This window comes from Triturus cristatus, chromosome 2_2 (assembly GCF_964204655.1).
Source record: "Triturus cristatus chromosome 2_2, aTriCri1.1, whole genome shotgun sequence".
In the NCBI taxonomy this organism is placed as follows: Eukaryota; Metazoa; Chordata; class Amphibia; order Caudata; family Salamandridae; genus Triturus; species Triturus cristatus.
Window position 1 is genome coordinate 493,351,808 of NC_140582.1, and position 22,839 is coordinate 493,374,646.

The 22,839-nt window shown below is 45.6% G+C and overlaps 1 protein-coding gene across 1 annotated transcript in view; it reads left to right on the forward strand.

Moving 5' to 3' along the window:
• SMARCA5 (SNF2 related chromatin remodeling ATPase 5) overlaps positions 1–22,839 on the forward strand; it is a 433,972-nt gene that overhangs the window by 85,768 nt on the left and 325,365 nt on the right. The window contains exons 6-13 of the mRNA XM_085641606.1: positions 4,563–4,742; positions 4,967–5,122; positions 8,698–8,829; positions 9,160–9,228; positions 9,998–10,107; positions 20,479–20,705; positions 21,069–21,190; positions 21,705–21,857. Coding sequence (XP_085497732.1) covers positions 4,563–4,742; positions 4,967–5,122; positions 8,698–8,829; positions 9,160–9,228; positions 9,998–10,107; positions 20,479–20,705; positions 21,069–21,190; positions 21,705–21,857 — 1,149 coding nt within the window. The remainder of the gene's footprint in view (positions 1–4,562; positions 4,743–4,966; positions 5,123–8,697; positions 8,830–9,159; positions 9,229–9,997; positions 10,108–20,478; positions 20,706–21,068; positions 21,191–21,704; positions 21,858–22,839) is intronic.

Genomic DNA, 22,839 nt, shown 5'->3' on the forward strand with positions numbered 1-22,839 from the left:
AAAAGACACGGACACTGCGAAGTCAATGGGGGCTCTGCAAACGCAGACATTTCGTAGTGGCTCCTTTCGTCGCCCCGGAAATAGAGGTGCAGGTCGAGGACAGGGGGCACAGCAAACCTACAATAAAGGGGGCACACAGAGTTCCTACGATAAAAACACCCGAGGTGGATATCGTGGCTCCAGCACCAAGGGCAGAGGGCGTGGTTACGGCAATACCAGGTCCTCCCCTAAGAACAAACAGTGACGCCCTCTCCCTTCCCCCCCCGACCACATAACACCTGTCGGGGGGAGACTCCAGCGGTTCCTGTCCACGTGGAATTCCATCACCACAGACAGGTGAGTCAAAGATGTTATCCAACACGGTTACTGTCTCGAATTAACCTCCACTCCACCCACCATACCGCCAAGGCACCGTCCTATGTCCTCAGAGCACTTAGCGTTATTACAGCAGGAAGCGCTAAGTATGCTGCAAAAAGGCGCAATAGAGGTCGTGCCCGTACACCAGCAGGGAAAAGGGGTGTACTCTCTGTACTTCTTAATACCAAAAAAGGACGGGTCACTCAGACCTATCCTAGACCTGAGACCCCTCAACCAATACATTCTCGCAGAGCATTTTCACATGCTCGCCCTGCAGCAGGTTCTCCCGCTCCTCAGACAGGGAGATTTCCTAGCCACGCTAGACCTCAAAGATGCGTTTTTCCACATACCCATACACCCATCACACAGAAAATATCTCCGGTTCACCATTCAGGGTCAGCACTATCAATTCAAAGTCCTCCCCTTCGGAGTGACAACAGCACCCAGAGTTTTCACAAAGTGCCTAGCTACCGTGGCTGCACATCTACGGAGGCAACACGTTCACGTCTACCCTTACCTGGACAACTGGCTTGTTCAGGCAAAGTCAGCCCAGGAATGTGCCAGCCACATGTCCCGCACCATTCACCTTCTTCACAGTCTGGGATTCTCACTAAATTACCCAAAATCACATCTCCAACCCGCACACGTACAACAGTACCTAGGTGCGACCATAGACACTCTGGCAGCCACAGCTCAGCCAAATTTAGTGAGGATCAACCGCATGCAAATGCTGATTTCCAAGTTCAAACCCCAACACTCCCTTCCTGCGCGAGTGTTCATGCAGTTGATAGGCATGATGGCCTCCTGCATTTTCATAGTCCCACACGCGAGACTACATATGCGCCCGCTTCAGGAGTGCTTAGCACGTCAATGGAATCAGACTCCAGGACAGTTGAAAGACCTAGTGTTGGTGAGCGGTCGGGCATACAACTCTCTGCATTGGTGGAATCCACAAAACCTTTGCAAGGGCCGACCGTTCCAAGAGCCTGTTCCACAAATAATACCGACAGCGGACGCGTCTCTCCAGGGATGGGGAGCTCATGTGCTCAATTACACAGTGCAGGGACTATCGACAACACAACAAAAGAAGATGCATATCAACCTTCTGGAACTGTTGGCAATCTTCCTAGCCATGAAGGCATTCAAAGTACATCTGTGCAACAAGGTCGTGTTAATCCGGACGGACAACATGACTGCCATGTACTACATACAGAAACAGGGAGGAACACACTCTCCACAGTTGTCTCATCTGGCTCAGAGCATGTGGAAGTGGGCCATTCAGAGGAACATATTCCTCATGGCGGAACACCTCCCGGGCAAGGACAACCAGATGGCGGATCTGCTCAGCAGACACAGCCACCAGATGCACGAGTGGGAGCTACACCCATCAGTACTCCAACCGTACTTCCAACAGTGGGGTCATCCAGAGATAGACCTATTCGCGACAAGCGAAAACGCAAAATGCCAAAGCTTTGCCGCCAGGTTCCCACATCCACAGTCGCAAGGCAATGCGATATGGATGAACTGGTCCGGCAGATTTGCGTACGCTTTTCCCCCAGCGCCATTGATACCGCTGGTGGCACGCAAACTGCGACAGCACTCCATGACACTCATCCTAGTTGCTCCAACATGGGCACGCCAGCCATGGTACACAACCTTTCTGGAACTTTCCGTGGTGCCGCATCAAAGGCTGCGGATCAAACCCGCGCTTTTGACGCAGAACCATGGAGAAATTCAGCACCCAGATCCGCAACAGCTCAACCTGGCAATCTGGCTCCTGAAGTCCTAGAGTTTGGCTACCTAAACCTGCCACCTGACTGTATGGAGATCATTAAAGAGGCCAGGAGACCCACTACCAGAGCTTGCTATGCGGCTAAATGGAAGAAGTTTGTCATTTATTGCAACAACAATGACGTTAACCCGCTAGACGCATCCATTCAAAATATAATTTGTTACCTCTTACACCTATACCGATACAATCTGGCATACACCTCAATACGTATCCATTTGACCGCAATAGCAGCCTATCTCCAGAACAGGCAGCACCTCTCTTTATTCAGAGTGCCTGCCATCAAAGCTTTCTTGGAGGGACTTAAACGAGTAATTCCCCCCAAGACACCCTCCAGCACCGGTGTGGAACCTCAACTTGGTCCTAACCCGACTGATGGGTCCACCCTCCGAACCTCTCCACTCATGTGAGATTCAATTCCTCACCTGGAAAGTAGCTTTCCTAGTGGCAATCACTTCGTTAAGAAGAGTTAGTGAACTCCAGGCACTAACCATTCAAGAGCCATTCATACAGGTTCACGCAAACAGGGTCGTACTACGTACCAACCCCAAATTCATGCCTAAAGTAATATCGCAGTTCCACATGAATCAAACTATTGAACTGCCTGTCTTCTTTCAAAATCCACAGAATGTAGCAGAGAGAATGCTCCATACACTAGATGTAAAGAGAGCCCTCATGTACTATATAGACAGAACGAAGGTCTTCAGGAAGACAAAACAACTTTTCGTTGCCTTTTCTCCACAGCACAAGGGCAACGCCATTTCCAAAGCAGGTATAGCCAGATGGATCGTTAAATGTATTCAAATTTGCTATCAAAAGGCTAAACGCACATTAACGATTCCCCCACGAGCCCACTCAACACGTAAGTTAGGGGCCTCCATGGCTTTCCTGGGAAACATTCCTTTACAGGAAATATGTAGAGCAGCCACATGGTCCACTATACATACATTTACCAAACACTACTGTGTAGATGTACACTCAAAACAGCAGGCAGCTGTAGGACAGGCTGTTCTCAAAACTCTTTTTCAGACCGCTGCAGCTGGCATTGGTAGCCGCCGCTAATAGGAGGTACTGCTATGTATTCTATGCACAGATATGAATTCAGCAGCCCACATGCCTCGAACTGAATATGCTACTTACCAGTATGCATCTGTTCTTGGCATGTAGGGCTGCTGACATTCATATCGCCCACCCTCCTCCCCGGCGCCTGTAGCAGCTGCAGCTCTCAGAATTACTGTATAGCATGGTCATCACTTTCTGTATCTACTCCATCACTGCCACAATGGCGAAAAACAATCTGAGGATGGAGAGGATGCCCATGCGCACTGTGGTCCAGGGGAGGAGTCACCTATCCCAGGATACTTCGAAGACTCTTCCAGGACAACAACGTGCAAACATCCGGACCCAACACTAGGCGGCGATCTATGCACAGATATGAATGTCAGCAGCCCTACATGCCAAGAACAGATGCATACTGGTAAGTAGCATATTCAATTTGAATGTAGTTTACACCCCGAGTAGTATTTCCTAGCAGTCGCATTGCTGCGAAATACACCCGGAGGGTTTTGAAGAATAATAAAAGATGCTCTACCAATTTTAAAATAGCAGCAAAAGATGCTCTACCAATTTTAAAATAGCAGCAAAAATATTGAGGCTCCTCAAAGTGCCAACCTAATGCCAATCTGTTACTGACTTTTTGCGGCCCCCACTTTGCTTTTTGTCACTCCACAAGTCTCCAGTCACCAAAAATGGCCGTTATACAAGACCGAAAAACCTCCATGGCAAGGAATGATGAAAAATGCCATCTGTGTGACATTCTGCCACAGGAGAGTAGTCTGACAAGGACTTCAGGGTATATTAAACACCTGAAAGTGAAAAATTTTATGGGTTTGTTGACTGTTTAATATTTTTCTGAAACGTATATTATTGTCAGTTATTTTTAAAACTGACGGTAGATGTTGGCAATATGAAAAATGCCCAGTGAAAAGAGAAACTGGATCCATCTGTCTCTGCACTCTAGTATGCTGTGGCAGCACTTGCTTTAAATGCAGTTTTGCCACCATTGAAGTTATCACTATCCAGCCATTTTTCCTTTTTTTTCCTTTTTAAAACGTGTAGGGTTATAGAAGTTTATTTTGGGCTTGTGTTGTGAGCCTTGTTGACTGACTTTAGCCAGTTATTTTTATTTTACAGTCTCATTGAAAAGGGTGTCTCTCGGCTCTTGGGTCATTTGTGGTTTATGATTATTAATGGTCATCCCAGAATGAAGACCTTATTTCAGTGGTTGAATTCCTACACCTGTGCAAGGTTTAATGATTCCCCCAACTTGTTTAGAATGTGAGCAGTAAATACTGTTTTCCATGGATGCTTCCCCCACCCAGCCTGTTTTCACCTTAATGCTTTGTTTTTGTTTAAGGGCCTGGGCAAAACATTGCAAACCATCTCTCTCCTTGGCTACATGAAGCACTACCGAAATATTCCCGGTCCACACATGGTTTTGGTTCCTAAATCCACATTGCACAACTGGATGGCAGAGTTCAAGAGATGGGTTCCTACGCTTCGTGCTGTCTGTCTCATAGGCGACAAAGATCAAAGGGTGAGTACAGAATGACCCATATGTATCTTAGTTCAGATCATCAACTCCCTTTCGTGTTGTGTTTTTTGTTGTAATTTGTTCTGTTTCCTTGTTTAGCCTAGTGCAGCCAACAAGATCTTTAAAGACACATGGACTTTAAAATCATATAGATAAATCATGTTTTAAAATGGCTAATGATTTATACCCCGCCCCAGAAAAGTAACCTATGCCTCTTTGTTCTACAGGCTGCATTTGTTCGGGACGTATTACTTCCAGGAGAATGGGATGTCTGCGTCACCTCATATGAAATGCTCATTAGGGAGAAGTCTGTCTTTAAGAAATTTAACTGGCGATATCTGGTTATTGATGAAGCTCATCGAATTAAAAATGAAAAATCGAAGGTAATTTAATGTGGTAGCTCTGTTCATTGTTTTATTGGCACTGGCTTGAAATCCTATGTTGCTCAAGTTTCATGCATCCCCAAACCTAGGCTGTACTCTGAAATTCAGTTGCAGAAGGGCTTAGTTTGTTTTTGTGCTTCCTTGAAATGGGACTATTCTGAATTGTTCAGATGCTTACTGGTTTTCTGTAGTAGTTGGAGCTCAATTTTATTTGGAGTATAGTTTGTGCAGAGAATATCACCAGTTTCTGCAAAGACTTGAATTTAGCTGCATTTTGTAAAATGTTTAATCGTGGGAGTCCTTTTTGTTGTGGTGATGACTTCTACTTTGAAACTCTTTGGTTTATGATGGTTAGGCAGTTTATGTTGAAGGATGTGTTGTAGTCTATGCCACTCTCACTAGACCCCCAGACGCACGTATTGCCACAAATGGTCCTTCAAACGGATTTGTATGCACCACACTGTCATTAGGATTTAATCGCATCTATATCCTTCAAGGGTATTTATACAGTTGTGGTGGTGGTGACTGGACTTCTCTGAAATGAAGACCCCCCCCGCCCCCCCCTCCCCCCCCTTTATTAATTCAGTTAGTATTCCAAATTTGCAAAGTCGTTTTTGTGGAAATGGCTAGTCAGATGCTATAATGGTTTAGAGAAGACATTGGCTCTACTTCTCCAGTGTCCTCCCCAGCCCTTTGAACATTTATTACTCTATTATCTGCACTCTGGCTTATTCATGCTAATTATTTACTGTGGTTCTAGGGACTCTATAAATTTGTGTTTCTCACCCACTGTGAGAAAATTCTACTTTGACTGTAGATTACTGGGTCCCTTGTGTCTATGTCCCCAGTACTAGTGTTTTCTCCCTAAAAACATGTCCACAATTGTTACTTTCTGACCCCCCCCACCCGTAAGCACTTAGTAAGTAATACCCTGGGTACCTAGGGCCTGGAGGCTGAAGAGGGTCCTCTGGGACCCCTCCTGCCCCCCTCCGCTCTCACTAGGACCATGCCACTGCCCCTGGCATGTTCCTGTGAGGTGAAAAAATGATCAAGTAGACATGGCACATTGCCTGTGTACCATGCCAGCTAGCACTACTTATGATATAGGCAAGTCACCCCTCTAGCAGGCCTTAGCAGCCCTAAGGCAGGGTGCACTATATCCCAGGTGTGGGTATATCTGCATGAGCAGATATGCCCAACAGTATTGAGGTCTATTCTTTAATATTGTAAGTGCCAGTGAAGCCATAAAGAGTACATGGGCTGGGAACTGGAAAACTTTAGTTCCACAGCACCATGATGGCTTTACTGGACCCGAGTGTTTGGCACCAAACCACTCCTTGTAATAAATCCACACTGATGCCAGTGTGCGAATTGAGACATGTACTCGGAGGTGCCCCCTTAAAACCTACTGACCCTGGTGTGGGCACTGACTGGGTTTAGGCAGCCTGACACTCACACACTCACCCTCTCACTCTCTCTCACTCTCTCTCACTCTCTCTCACTCTCTCTCACTCTCTCTCACTCTCTCTCTCTCTCACTCTCTCTCACTCTCTCTCACTCTCTCTCACTCTCTCTCACTCTCTCTCTCACTCTCTCTCACTCTCTCTCACTCTCTCTCACTCTCTCTCACTCTCTCTCACTCTCTCTCACTCTCTCTCACTCTCTCTCACTCTCTCTCACTCTCTCTCACTCTCTCTCACTCAGCCCCTCCTCTCACTCAGCCCCTCCTCTCACTCAGCCCCTCCTCTCACTCAGCCCCTCCTCTCACTCACACTCAGCCCCTCTCTCTGGGCCCCGGGGTGGAGAGCCTTTGCTCTCTGGGACCAGAAACAATGCACATCCTGGGTAGAGGTGTCAAACCTCCTCCCCCCAGGATGGACCAGTGCTCGAACGGAAAGCTTCAAAGGCCTACTACCTTTTGTAATGTGACCCCCAACCTCTGCTGCTAGCACCAGATGGCAGCCCCCGGTTTACACCCCCACTTTGGGCAGAAAAACTCAGAAGGGTTAGGAAGTGTACCCATCTTTATCAACACCGCCCCTCTTGAGGAGTAGGTTAAGTTGAGCACACGTTACAGTCCCCTCCATCTTGAAGATGAGGGAATTCCTCCAGTCAGGGCTAGGTCTATGCCCCCTGCCACAGAACGGTGGCATAATTGAGGATGTAGTCACCCCAGGTAAGGTTCCTTTTGGCCCTACCTACTACTCCCCTAAAACGCCCCCAAATTTCTATGTAGGTCGCTCCCCCAGACCTGGAAACTAGACTTGACGAGCCACATCTAGACTAAAGACTACCACTTTCGGACCAGAAACTGAGCTGCTGCAGGAAATACTGCAAAACCCTCACCACCTGCCACCGGTTCAACCACTGGGCCTGCCATTCTTCCAGAAACCGTGCAAGGCCTCCAAGAAACCTCGGAGACCTTCCAACCTTCACCAAAGGGCTAAGAACCTCCCTTCGGACTAGAGGCTCTAGTCCCCCTGCGTCCGCTGGTAGAAGAAGCGCTGCGGTGAGGACCAATGTTTGTGTCGACGCGACTCACTGCTACCAAAGAACTTCACGACTACAGTGGTAGAGGACTGGCACTTGTGCTGATTCGACTTTGCCCTTCTAGGATGAAGCATCCCAGCTGGATGGCCTCGGCAACCTTGAGGTATCCTCTTGGCTCAACAACCCACACTGTGCCCACCTCTGTACCCGAGAGCCTGTATCCTCCTGCAAGTGGCATTGTCTGCCTCCTCCGGCACCTTCTTATGCCGGCACGCCCACAGCTGCTCCTTGCTGGTCCTATGGCGGAACGCCTCCTTCCGATCCACAGCAGCCTGCTACTGGCGACAGTAGCTGCGTTCGCGGTCCGCTGAATAGCATTCTGCTTCCTTGCCCTCCACAGACCGCAAGGGTAAATTTCATTGCCGGTATTGACCACCTCAGCGTAGATACTGAACCCCGCACCTTCTGGGTGCCCCCAGTCCCACACGACTGAAGTGCACCCAGTGCTAGTCTAAAACACCCAAAGACTGAACTTGACCTGTAAGTGTCGTACTTGCCTGTTACACCACCTAATAGTTTTTCCTCCACAGGATAATATTGAACTATTTTGAAATTACACTGTCGACTGAAATGTATTTATCTTAAGCGTACTTCCATGATTGCAAAGACCTTGGTCTTAAAAAGAAAGTACATAGTATAATTTTCCTAAAATTGTTCTGGATCTCCTCCTTGAGTTGTGTCCATTATTGATCAATGTTGTGCAATAAATGTCTTCCAGTCTTAGTTTTAGGCCTAAGGCTGCTCGCCCACACTCCCACTAATAGAGCACTTTGGGTTTTACATTGAGCCCTGTACACTTTTGGGGAACCTTCAGACTCTGTTCACGGTATTACCACCTAATGGCAATATCCTATACAGAGCCAGCTTCCTACACCCTCTTAATACTCTTAGGCTGCACATGCATTGGTCTTGCTTCTCAGCTTCCTAAAGCCTGGTTTACTTTAGTAAAATCACTTCACATTTGATACAAGGTCTGTTTGCGAGACTGAACCAGCTGCTCCAATCTTATTCTTTCTTTACTACAGCTGTCTGAAATTGTAAGGGAATTCAAAACCACCAACCGTTTGCTGTTAACAGGAACTCCTCTTCAGAATAACTTGCATGAACTTTGGGCACTTTTGAACTTTCTGTTGCCAGATGTCTTCAACTCCTCAGAGGTAACTACTGCCCTACATACTTTAGTGATTAAATTGACACAAACTTGTAATGGTAAAGTAGCAGTGTCATTTTTGTGAGTTTTGCTAAGATCAATCGACATGTAAAATATTTGAATGCAGATTTGTCTTATTCTTATTGCCTCAAGTTAATGCTCTTGTCTAAAAGGTTGTTTTGTAAGACAGGCAGGTGAGTTTAAAAACTGCAGCTTGTCATCCATTGTTAAAATAGAGGTATTTACGCAATCATTTTTTTTAGAATGGTAAATTCTTTTCATTTCCAACTACTATTTTAACAGTCAATCCTTGATTTTAACACTTTTATCACTTTAGGATTTTGACTCGTGGTTTGATACCAACAACTGTCTTGGGGATCAGAAGTTGGTGGAGCGTCTTCATTTGGTGAGTTTTGGGAGTTGCAAAATAAATTACTTTACTTATGTAAAACTCAATAAAATTGAGGTGTTACTAGATGCCTTCTAACCCACTAAGTTGAATTAGATTTTTTTTTTTTTCCCGGAGATCCCTGCACGGCGGGAATGCATTGCTGCTTTGTGATTTATCTGAAGTAGACACATTTGGCTTTTTCAACAAAGAATGTATGGTCTTTTTCACATAAGTATCTTCCATGCCAACAAGTTACAATGGCTCTAATACTGTGAAAGTGATCTACTTTTTGAAAACCACATTATTATTTGTCACTTAGATATACTTAAATGTTTGTCTGCAGTATCAGTTTGCTTTTATTCTGAAACCTGGTGGACATGTTTTTATATATTTATTGGGCTGAGTACTGTGGCTGAGGAATGGTTTCAGAACAAGGAGCATGAAGGTTCAGGCGCCATTAATATGTATTCAGAATTTAGTTTGAACATTATTGGCATTACGCCTCAGGGTATAATATTGTTTCTTGGACTCCTTGACTGGATTAGTTCAGAATACTCTTATTTAAAGCCCTGCTACCCTTTTTATCTGTCCCTTTTTTTTGAGCGTTTCAGCTATAAATCGGCTTTGCAATTGTCTTTTCTTGCAAATCCAGAAGGGTCCCCAGAGTTTAACACCCAAAGCACACCTGGTTGCGGTAGCAGAGTTATGCAATTTCTCCTAATTAATTTGTTAACCCAGCCGAAATAAATACCATTTGATGATGCATGGATTTTCCTTTCTTCAGGTGCTTCGTCCCTTCCTCCTTCGGCGTATAAAAGCTGATGTTGAGAAGAGTTTACCTCCAAAGAAAGAAGTTAAAATCTACGTTGGACTCAGCAAGATGCAACGAGAATGGTAATGTACCCATAGTCTATGTAGTATTAGAAATCTGTGAATTAAAGTTAATGGAAACTGTTTCCAGTCAGATATTGAAGTTTGTAGACTGACATGTTCTAATAAATTGAGCCTGAAGGTAAGTTATCTCTGATTGGTCTTTCTCTTCCATCCCTTCTGAAGTAGTCAGGGTTGTACGTTTCCCTCTACTGAGAGAGGACCTGTATATGCTCCTTGAATCATACTGTGGATTAAATACACTGTCTAATCTAGTGTGTTTCTTGCTTTTTGAGGAAATTGGCTTAATTTTGTTCTCGTTCATACTGAACTAGCACCACTATGGAAGCAGTCTGTTTCCTGCAATTGTTGTGTGGCTGTAAGTGATAAGTGATCATGGTTAAATGCTGATTTGATGTTGATGTACTGTTATTGTAGCTGAACAGTACTTCAGTGATTTGTTTTATTTGGGCATTTTTCTGTGTTTGATACCTTTCTGTTTTATTTGGTAAGTATGCGTTTTTAAGTTGCTAAATGCTTAAAAATGTGTTTGTAATTTATACATTTAAGCTTACTGTGATGGAAATTCCCAAGAGTCACCCTATTAGAAATTGGGTGTCTAGCCACCTCATGTAATAATCACTTATGTTGTCAGGGTGATGTCTCAATCACAAAATTAACCTGAGCTCAACCTCCTGGTAGCCAGTACTGAAGCAGTAATAAAGTTTAAATGCAAAACAATAAAAATCCCATATTGAATAGAGTCAAATTTAATACATTGATAAAAAAAAATCCAGTAATGGGACCTGGAAATATGAATGTATAAAGCTTAAGTAGGGATAAATCCAAGTGCAGACGTTAGTTAATGGTCGTGATAGACTGGTTCCTAGGTGCAATATGAGGCTGACCATGATGGTGCTCTTACCTTATAAACCAACCAGGTTTGCCCTGTTCAAAGATTTTACTTCTTGACTTGTTCTGTAAAAGTCCCAATGCTCCACCGCAGTACACTTCTAATGCCCCAAGATCTCAGGGGTGGCACCTAAAAACTTTTCAAGTTGCCAGGGAGAGGCCAATGACAGGGTCTAGTTTAGGTGCCACTGGTCAGTCGCAGGAAAGGCTTCTTGTAGCTTGTGTCACTGTAGCTTGATCAGGAGGTCTGCTTTCTTGCCCTTGGAGTCTACTAGATTGTCCTAGGTATACGAGTGAGCAGGTCCAGTGCTTTAGGCTCTTCTCAGATAAAACACAGCCGGTCCAGGACTGTTCTGAAGTGAGTGCCTGGAGCGGTCACATTATGGCCCGGTACGAGCTGGTGGGTGTGAATTGCTGAACATTTCGGGGGCCAACCATACCTATTTTGGGCATTTTCACAGTGGCAAAAGTCTTCGGTCCCACTAATCTTTTGGGGGTGGGTGTGTGTGTTCGTTCTTGTAATCCTAGTGGAGGTGAGGTCAATCAAAGGTCAGCGTACAGGCAGATCTGGTGGCTTGACTGCGGTTAGTGGGCTTGCAGCACTCATGCCACCCACTAAGGTAGCACTGTATAGCATATCTCAGGCCTTCCATTTCAGCCTGTAATGCAGTTTTAATCTCCCATTTCCACCTGGTAAAATAAGCCTTTGTCAGGCCCAAACCTTCCTTTTTAATGTCACCTCTAAAGTAGGCCCTAAACCTCCCAAAGGGCCGGGTGCATTGCATTTTAAAAGTAGGACGTGTTTTTAAGTCTCTTGTCCGCTTAGTGGAAAAATACGTCCATTTGGTCTGTTACTGTAAGGCCTATCTCTCCCATTGGTTATAATCTGGTTACCTCATTACATTCAATGAGTAATAACTTTTGATGGGGACAGATAGGAATGTAAGGTTTGGACACAAATGAATTGTAATTTAGTATCCTCTATTATGGTGTAGTCAGATTTGTGTGTCACAATTTTGAACATTCTACGTTTAGAAAGTTGTAAACAGAACAATTAAAGGATAAAATACTGAAGCAGTGTCAAACATTTACCCACAGTACAGTAATCTGGGCCTAAATCCATTGTTTTTTTATCACCATGCCAGACCAGTTTAGATCCAGCTATATTGTAAGAAAGTGCCCTCTTTCTTGCATGGGATGCCCCCACTTTGTGTTTTGCTGAATTGCTGACGTTATTTGACTTGGTGTACCATGGGTTCCTGCTAATCTTGTTCCCATGGCCAATGTTCCTTCCCTAAAATGTAATTGAGGCCTAAACCCAACTGGCATCTCTGGCCACATGTCGGCCCCTGGTAAATGGTACCACAGGTACCCAGGGCACTGTGACCAGAGAAGGGCTGCAGCACTTATTCTGCCACCCTTCGAGGTCTCTATCACTCACACTTTTTTTTCAGGCTGCGTGTCTTTGTGCAGAACAAAGTTAAGAGTCGACATGGCACACATCTGTGTGCCATGCCCACAAACCACTGCACTGGCATAGATCAGTCACCCCTCTGGCAGGGTACAGGTGCATGAGCCCTATACCCCTACAGGGCCCAAGTCCATTCTTGGGCATTGTAAGTGTAGTGCTGCCATTAGAATTTTATGGTTCTGGGAATTTGTCATTGTGTACTCCACAGCACCATGATGGCTACACTGAAGACTGATGTTTGGTATCAAACTTCTCAGCACATTAAACCCACACTGATGCCAGTGTGGGATTTAATGTAAAATGCACAACAGAGGACTGAAACTCGACCAACTTCTAGTGACCTGACTGAGTGGCTGCTTAGGTTGCCACCAACAGACATGTTTCTGGACCCCTGGGTCGAGAGCCTGCTGCTCTCTGGGGCCTGAAAAAATGCACTTCCTGGGATGAGGTGCCAAGCCTCCTCCCAAAGGATGGGCAGGGTTCACGAAGGGGAATCTTCAAAGGCATGCAGCCTTTGTGAGCCTCCCCAGACCACTTGCTGCTTTCAGCAACTGGTCCCCACTGGTTTTACCGCCCACTTTACGCAGGAGAGCCGGCGGGAAAAACAAGTGAGGGAAAGAGGTGTGCCCACCTCTTCCAACCCCACCCCTCAGGTAGGGGAGGGGAGGTGAAGCACAACTGAGTCCCCGCCATCTTGAGGATGGGGTGACCCAACCAACCAGGAACAGGCTCCTGCCCCTCTCCCACGGGGCGGTGGTACGATAGGGGGTGTAACCACCCCAGGGAAGGGACCCATTGGTCCCTGCCCTTACCTACCTGTAACACCCCTAAATCTAGTATTTACGGGGCACTCCGAACCTTGCTTCCTCAGATCCAGCCTGACCACAAGAAGAAAAGGACCGAACACCCGTGCAGCCAGCTAACAAGAGGAAGACGCCCACTGACTTGGCCGGTACATTGTGCAGAAGTCGAGACGCGATTACGGGTTCCGTCGACAGGTGTATCGCGGCCTGCCTGAACAACCCGGGTTTTGAAGTTAACCCTAATTGGGGTGTACGTCTAACAAGACTAATGTTGGGACGACTACAAGAGTACAAGTGTTCGTCACTATTACTGTTTGGGATAGGGATTCTTTTTGACACATAGAAAAAGGACCAACGTGATTTGCATCTAACTACACAATAGATAAGGTTATCATTACCTGCTTGTGACGGTGATATCTTGGCCGTAGCAAATCGATTACGAGCGTGTGGATTTTTTGATTCACAAGAAAGAGAACTCATGGAATACTGACCGGTTAAGCATTGTGACTGAACTAATGAGAAGAGGAGTGGCCCCATCTCTGATTGAATAAACATGGGGAGAGACTCTGTTTCTCAATGAGCCTTGAAAAAGTCCGGATGGACGAAACACGTGTCGGCTGTTATGTGTTGTAATGATTTTTGGACAATACAAGAAAGAAAAATAAAAAATAAGAATTAATGAAATTCTTTGATCTGTTTGTGTACTTTAAAACTCTAATCAACTTGTTGATATATGAAATTTATGTTGGACCAATACCTGTAATGTGCCTCAACTGATGGGTAACTAGTGTGGTGACCTCAGTGAAATATCCTTGGGTGTTTCGACGGGTCTATTTTCCTTCTAAAAGCAGAGGGGGAGGTTTGGTTTGAGAGCACTATAGGCTTAACAGGAGAGAAAACGTTCAGATAACTGATGTGAAGTCATAACAAAAAACGAGTAATGTGGATGTGCATGTAAATTCCGGCAGACTGCTGCTTAGGTTCATGTGTGTTAAGAGCCCACTGACTTGGCCCCAGCCCTACCGGCCTGTCTCCCCTTGAACCTGCTCCTGCGAAATCCTGGTGTTCTGCAGCCAGCAACCTCAAACTCCGGAGGACCTGCCTGCCTTCACTTCCAAAGACTGCTTCTCCCGTGAACACCGGATTTGTTCAACTGCAACCTCTGGCAGCAGCCAGAGACCACGAATCCAGCCCACTCTGCAACCTGACAAGGATTGTGGTTGTTGCTTGAGAAGGGTTTTAACCCCTGTAGCAAAGTGCCTCTTTTTGAATGGTTACCTCATAACTTTTTGCCAGGTACCTGATGTTAACTTGACTGAGTGTGTTGGGGCCCTGCTAACCAGGCCCCAGCACCTGTGTTTACCTAAACTGTACCTTTGTTTCCACCCCCATCCCACGTCCAAGCCCCCCACTTTTTAGTGGCCGGCCAGACGAAAAAGTTAGTAAGCAGAATAGGAGTGTCCATCTTGAATATTGGCGAATTATTCGCAATAGAAACAGGGATGTGTCCCTCTCCCCAAAGGTAGGGGGCACCCTCACGAAACTCTACTAAAAGGGCTAACGGTTGCCCCGTTTGTCTGCAGTGGCGTTGCGCTGCATTTCGGGTTCTAAAGCAAGTATGTGTTGTTCGATTAGTGCGAGCGTTGTACGCAGGTCTTTCAGCACGCCGGAGTGCTTGACAATGCAGACGCCCCTATATAAGCCTTGAAACCCTCCGACAATGTCGCTTAGGTGTAGACTGATCCGGTGTTAATGGTAAAAAAATCTTCTATGGCTTTGCGAACCTCTGCATGAAAGACCATCTCGTAGAGCGTTGCTCGGGAATCGCCACTTGTCATTCGAAGCCACTAGGGCGAGGGACATAAATGAAGCAGCACCGGGAATGGTCTGAATGTTTGTGGCAGTGTCTCCAGGGCTCGGAACCAGCCAGCAATCCTCAACGAGACCAGCCAATAATCTATCCTAGTCCATGTGTTATGGTAGCCCAAGTAATGTGTATATTGAGTGAGAGTGTGATTATGTTTCTACCAAAGGTCTAACAACGAGAGTTGTCTGCAAATATCAAGTAAGGCACGACGTGCCTGTGGTTTGGAGTCTGGGGAAGAGGAGCGCTATCCAATGACCAATCCAATAGCAGATTAAAGTCTCCCCCCATTGTTATTAGGTTTTAACTTCACTAAATGTGTATGTAAGGAGTGAAAGAAGTCGGGGGAGTCAGTGTTCGGGACATGGATGCATATCGGGGCTATATAATGACCTAGGAGCATGCCTGTAACTATAATGAAATGGCCCTCCCCATCCTCCACTACGGTGCCCAGGCTGAAAGGGACCCTCTTATGAATAAGGAGGGTGACGCCCCTAGCGTAACCGCTAGAATTAGCGAAGTATCTGTGTGGACCCCAGCTAGCTGCCATGCGGGCCGCGTCCAATTTGGGTAGATGGGTTTCCTGTAGGCAGGCAATGTCAACACTATGGCGCGTTAAATAATTGAGCACTTTTTTCCGTTTACTTACTTTACTTAGTTATTGAGGCCTCGTACATTCCAGGACAGAGACAGACCAGAGGGTCCAGTGGTATTACCCAAGTGTGCAATAACCAAAGTGCAATAAGTATTGTACGAAAATAGAATAGCTAACTAAAAAAGCACATTGTGAAAGTGACTATTGCTGTGCATAATGCAGAAAGCCTAACCAGAGTGAAATTCCCTCCTCCCTCCACCCAGCCTCACCCCGACCTAAGTAAGGCAATACCAAACAGTAACATTCAATCTTAAGTACCAATTGAATTTACGAAAGAATGAAGAACCCCAAGAAGGGAACTTCCAGAACGACTGACACAAGAACAAGGTGTACACCTTGAGGGGTGGCAATGCCACGCCGGCCAGATCAGTAACTGAAAACAGTACAGTAATATCCCATATCTACTACATAATCAGATTTGAGTAACTGTGTCACCACGTCAACCAGTTCCCAAGTTCGAAAAGAGTTCAACACTAGCATCGGAGCCGCTGTGTGGCGGGGAAGGGCCTCCATTCCCTGTCATCCTGCCATTATTGGACTGTTTGTAGGTGCGCCTCTGTAGGATTGTCGAATATGCGGGGCGGCCTCCCATGTCCACCTTTAATCTGGCAGGGTATAGCATTCCATATTTCAATCCTAAGTTTCTAAGGGTGACCTTGACACCATTAAACTTGCGGTGGGCATCCTGTACCGTCACTGTGAAGTCTGGGGAGAAAAAAGAGCGTTTGGAGCCCTGCCAGAAGTTGTCCCCCTCGCTCACTGCCCAGACGGAGAACTGAATCTTGTCTCGAAAGTTTGACTCTTGCAATGATAGGTCTCGGTGGGAGGCCAGGGTTGGGTCTGGGACCGAGTGACCGGTGAGCGCGTTCTATGACAAACCCTGCAGTGAAAGCATCTCTACCAAACGGGTCAGTCAGCAGTTTCTCCACGAAGAGGTCCATTTTATCTGTGGCAGCAGTCTGCGGCACACCCAAAATGCGAATGTTATTGCGCCTGCTTCGCGCTTCCAGGTGTTCGTTCTTAATGGCGACTTCTTTCAGGATGTGTTCCACCCTTTCCAGGCGCTTCTGTGACTGTGCCGTGCTGTCTTCAGTGTCTGAAATGCAGGCTTCTGTAACATCTAGGCAACGGTCGTGTGCTTGGATCTTGGCGCCCATGTCCGCTAGGCTTTTGTCCAGAGCGTCAAAGCGACCATATAGTGCCTTGAAACCTGCTCTCATCTCCTGAAGCATAAATGCAGGCAAAGAAGGGAGGTAGTCTACTCTATCCGCCCCCATCGCATTCTCCACCATAGAGGACGTTTCCTCTGTTCCGTCAAGTTTTTCGAAGGGCAGAGTTCTCTGCTTAGGGTCTTTGCGGCCCATGCTGCCGTGCATAGGTGTAATGGAGTTGTAGAGTGTGAAAGATGCACTGAGCTTAAACCGCGAATCCAGAGAACCACAGAGGCAAGCAGGACGAGTGCCGTAATGTATGAGGGGTAGTGAGGTATTGATGTTGCAGTTTACAGCCGATAGTACTGAAGGGAAAGAGCGGGATGTTTAGGACTCAGCCAGGTTGGAGCTGCTGGGAGCCTTCGGTCTGAATTGCTGGTAAATATGCCCTACCCAACGTGGCTGTGCTGTCCTCACTCATGCTGTGGGGGCTAAGCCGCAGGGGGAGCGGAGCCCAAAGCGCAACCAAATGGGGATCCCCCAGTTGTCAAGCATGCGACAGAAGTAGCATGTGAGCTGCGATTACGCTGCACATGGTGTGGGGATGAAGATGGCAGAGGAGTCAATTGGAACTCCGTAGCAATAATGAAGAGGAGGCATGCTCGCTGCGGTGTGTCCAGGAAGCAGGAGGGTCATGCGATCGTAAACCGATTGTCTGCCGCTGCGCCAGGGGCCGAATCCAACAGGCGCCAGTCTCGCACTCCACCAGAATGTAAAAGCCCCCCCCCCCCTACCGTCTCCTACACCACCGCACCCGGTATCCGATAGCAAAGGCGCACAAAGGGCCCTAGCTCCAATGCGGCCTCTTGGGGATGTCGGATGCGCCTAGTGTGTACCGGGCGCCGCCGCCCTCTATGCCAGTGTATGGCGTATCGGGAGGGGAAGCCTCCTTCTATGCCACGACCGGCCGTACCCCTGGTCCCCGCTCTCCTCCAGGTAGGAAAGTGTCCTTCAATTAAGTAGGTCTATAAAGGACTCTGAGGTTTGTGTGATTATCTTCTCGTCACATCCACTTCTTACAAGCTTCTTCGTGATATTTTGGTCTGTTTGTCACTGGTCAAGTCGGGCCTTGCTGTGGCCACTGTTAGAGGCTGCTTATCGGTTCCTGTAGCTTTCTTTTTTTATTTTTTATATTGACCAGATTAGCCATCTGTTCAGATCACCTTTTGTAATGCGCCCAAGTGAGTACTCAGCACAGGGTTACCAACAGTTGTTGCTCACATCTGAGAATGCGGAAAGGTAAAGGACTAGAAAATGAGGGCAGCATTCAGGGGTGGTGCTTGTATAAGGGCACCTCTCCGGCCCTAACTGGTGGTATGGCGCTGCATGACTCCACCCAGCAGTGCAAAGGAGCACTGCTACAATACTCTCCAGATACAGTCTGGTGCCTGGAGGGGGGAGGGGGGGGGGTGTTAAGGTGAGGAGTCAGCAGTTGGACTATCCGTAAGTAACTAGGTAAGTAACTAGTTCATCCCTGCCATTCCCCTTTTTCTTTTTTTGGTGTGTATTCAAATTATATGTGAAAGTTGCATTAAGCGTTTTTTGTATTTCTTAATTAATGTTACTGTCCTTCTTTTTTCCTTTGGTTTGTTACTGCCTTCTTTCTTTGTACCTCTTAATTACATTCTAGACGCTCTGTCCAATACTATGCTATGCTTTCTTTGGTTGCATTTGTCAAGCTCTGTATTAGACAGAGCCTGCAGAATGCATTGGGTACAATGAAAGCAGAGTCCAAATGGGATCAAGCATTTGTTGCGGGCTTTTTGCCAGATCTAAATGTTGTAGTTTTGCATTGATGTAACTCTTGGCCCTAATCTCTGCCCCTTTTGGGGCTAATATCTTGTTTACGGAGTCTAAACGTATTTTTTCCACCAGTGTTTATTGGTTTATAACCATATAGTAAAAAGTACAGCAACAGTGCACATCAGGTTCCGTATCACTACCTCAAGGACAGTTATATTGATGTATATTCTATACAACCGTGAAAAGTCCTGATATTAGAAATTCCATCTCATGTCTCAGACCATGTAATATTTCTGGATGCAGCCCCTAGATTTATGTACATATTCCTCCGCATGGGCACAGTGGTCCATACCTTGAGTCCATTCCTTTGAGGGCGCCCTCTCAGTGCTCTAGTGTCTAGCAATGACCTGTTTGGCTACCAACAGTTCCAGTGTTTCAAAAGTCCGATTGTCCAACTACCTCCCCCTTCATCCATGAGTCTTATTGGCACTGTTTTGGGCTGGGGCAATCTGCCTGCGCAGTACCCCACATAGTGTTTCGCATATCTGGGACCAGTAGTGTTGTATCACTGGGCTCACTCAGATCATGTGGAATAATTGACCTCTTTCTTTTCCTCACTGCGAGCATCAAAAGTCCAATTCATGTTTCGTTCGTCTTAGCTTAGTTGGGCTGTACTACACCCTGTCAAAATATTTGAGCTGGGTGAGTTGCAGGTGCATATACACCACGGGGACCCTGGGGGCCATCTTCAACTCAGTCCAGTTCTCATCATCTAGGTCCCTTACGTCTGTAGAGACTTATTTTAACTACTTTTTAGCTTCAGGATAAAAATTCTGTTAGCTGAACATATATCACTGGCCTGACATTGAGTTTCATGTCCTTTACTGTTGTCCAGTGCAAGGTCACAGACATAATAAATAGGTTATCCAACTGTATTGCAATACAGTTGGTAGCCCTTAAACCAAACTCATATGACCTACAGTGGATGCACCTTAGTATCCACAGGCTGCACCCAGGGGCCCATGGTAAAAAGGGCCTCACAGAAATGAAGGTAACTTCTTTCCTAGGACCTCTTTGTGGGGTCTCCCAAGTATTTTGTATTTTCTATCCATATAGACTTATGCACTCTATATTCGGGCAAATCCAGAAAGGATACCTCTTAGATTATCTCACAAATCCTTTTCCTGACTTGTACTGCTTAGAAAGAAAATTGTTCCCTCAACATGGAAATGGGAACCACCATATCCAGTATTTTAGTCTCCTAATTTCAGCAGGCTTGGAAAGACGTTTGTCCAGGTTATTGGATGTTGCGTTGCAGCAGTTTAGTTTCCCCACACCCTATCTTCTCCAAACTGCTCATACCATCACTCTTTCCAGTAGAATTTTTGAATTTCTTTTCTTGAACTCTTACATTGTGATTGATCTACTCTGTTCAATATACATTTGGAATTCAGTTCCATTTTGTCTTAAGCCACTAGAATGACATAATTCCTAGTTGCTGATAGGAGATAGTTTGAACTAAAGAGTTTGTAGCAAGGCAACTCTTACATGGTTAATTTTTGTTCTTAGCCGCAGCCGGAAGGCAATCTGATCTGGATATTATAGCCATTTACCAATTATACACATAACCTTGTTAAGCAGATTATCTCACATATGAAATTAATTTGTTGTAGTAATCTGTTTTATATGTAAATGTCAATTTGAAAAGTGACGCTTAAATGGTTGCTATACCACAGGTACACAAAGATTTTAATGAAGGATATAGACATCTTGAACTCTTCAGGCAAGACTGATAAAATGAGACTGTTGAATATTTTGATGCAACTTCGAAAATGCTGCAACCATCCTTACCTCTTCGATGGTGCCGAGCCTGGCCCGCCATACACAACAGACATGCACTTGGTTACAAACGGAGGCAAAATGGTGGTGCTAGATAAACTGCTGCCAAAAGTCAAAGAGCAAAGTAAGTTGAAATACCTGTACAAATTCACTTTACTGCCAGACACCACTGCTTTCAGTCTCTACAGTAAAAAGTGTGTTGTGTGTTATATATGAATGGGAGAGTAGGCGAGGCAGTGTGGGGCAGGGGATGGTGGTGTGTGGGAGAGAAATTGAAGTGTTTTAGGATACAGGTTAAGGACTTGAATCTGGGGTTGTTTGCAAAAACTCAAATATGGTGTGAAACTGTAGTAGATTGTATTGTGCACTCATTTTTACTTTTTCTCATTTGCCTTATGTTTTTAAAGAACATTTTAATTCTATTGTGCATTTGCTTTTTGTGTCCGAGTTCTTTGTAACTGGCGTTGATTCACTTTTTTTCTTTAAGACTCTCGCGTCCTGATATTTAGCCAGATGACTAGGGTGCTGGACATCCTGGAAGATTACTGCATGTGGCGAAACTATGAATATTGTCGGCTTGATGGACAAACTCCTCATGAAGAACGACAAGTGAGTATAGCTGGTGTGCCACGGTTTGCTGCAAGATTGCATTCTGAGAATTGTAATGCTTGAACTATTGATGCGTGGCATATGTATTTGGTTTCTTCTGGTTTCCCTATTCTGCTGGTGAACAGTTAAGAATCAGTCTTTCATGTTGCTGTCTGTTGGGAAGAACGTCTTAGTATCTGCAAACTGCAGAATCCTGTCAGGTTAAAATTTGAGTATTGTCAGAGCTTTGAGTGGAAACGTGTTGGCCTGGAAAATGATTGAATTGAGCATGCCTAAAGTCTTGTTAAGGTTGTCTGTTATACTGATCTTAGACAAATCTTAAACCCCACCCCCCCCATCAAGACATGTTCCAGTATTCGCCATAACAGAGTATTTTGTCTTCTTGTAGGAGGTTTTTTCTGCCACTCTGTTTTGCTGTATCAGATCATTGAAAATGTGATGTAAAGAGGTGCTCGTCTGCGTTTTGAAGCATTTGGAAATGCTTAGGATACTCATATGGTTCTTTTTCTTACAGGAATCGATCAATGCCTACAATTCACCAAACAGCACAAAGTTCATCTTTATGCTGAGCACTCGAGCTGGTGGACTTGGAATTAATCTTGCTACTGCTGATGTTGTTATTATGTATGATTCAGATTGGAATCCTCAGGTTGATCTTCAGGCTATGGTGAGTGGCCACATACCTTGCTTGCCTGGTTGGTAAGCTAACAGTCTTTTCAGAGCTTGGTGTTCGATCATGGTATAAACTCAGGCTGTTCCAAACGCAACCAAAGTGATTTCATAGGCTTCTCAAGAATATCTAGGACACATGCAGTGAATGAGATGGAAACACACCCAAACCTCTGTGTATAGCAGGGGAATAGAAGTAATTGAATAATCCATAGATGTAGGGTTCCGCTGGCAACAGTAGTACCTTTTGTTTCCATTTCCCCTGTGCCCTTTAATGAAATGATTGCGGCATTAATGTCTCACTTTGCTCCACCTGTAGGCCTACAATACCATAATTGGCTCTAGGATTTCATTTAAAGCAATGACTATTGTAGATTGGAACAATATACCAAAAAACAGGTTTTCTGCCTTTCAAACGTAATGTATACTGCCCAAATTACTCAATGGGCTCTTAAAATCTGTCTCCTTGTGATACCCAAGGACAGATTTGTCAAATATTAAGTCCGATCCTTCTAAAGTCGTTACATAACTACAATTCAGTACCCTATGAATTCTGAGTTTATCTCAATCTGTATAATAAACGTTCTTGTTCCTAGATACTCCATGATCCTATTTCTTTTTAGTCTTGTTGTGTTATAATCTGTGCAAAAACAACAGTTGAAGGACAGAATGTAGAACAATGTCATACATTCACCCCAGTACAGAGATCTGGGCCTAAATCCATTGTTTTTTTTGCTCACCATGCCATTCTAGTTTGAACCCAGCCATATGCAAATCAGTCTTGACCCTGTGCCTCATGGGAACAGTCCAGCCCGAGCTGCCAAGCCAGGTCCTCCCTGGACTGGAAACAAGCATCCTGGGACCGGTTTTGGGGTTTCACCTCTCTTCAGCCAGGATAGCTTGATTCCAGTGGCATGGAGAGCACGGGACCCACGTCTGGGCATACCCCTACCACTCAGGGTGACGAATGCAAAAACGTG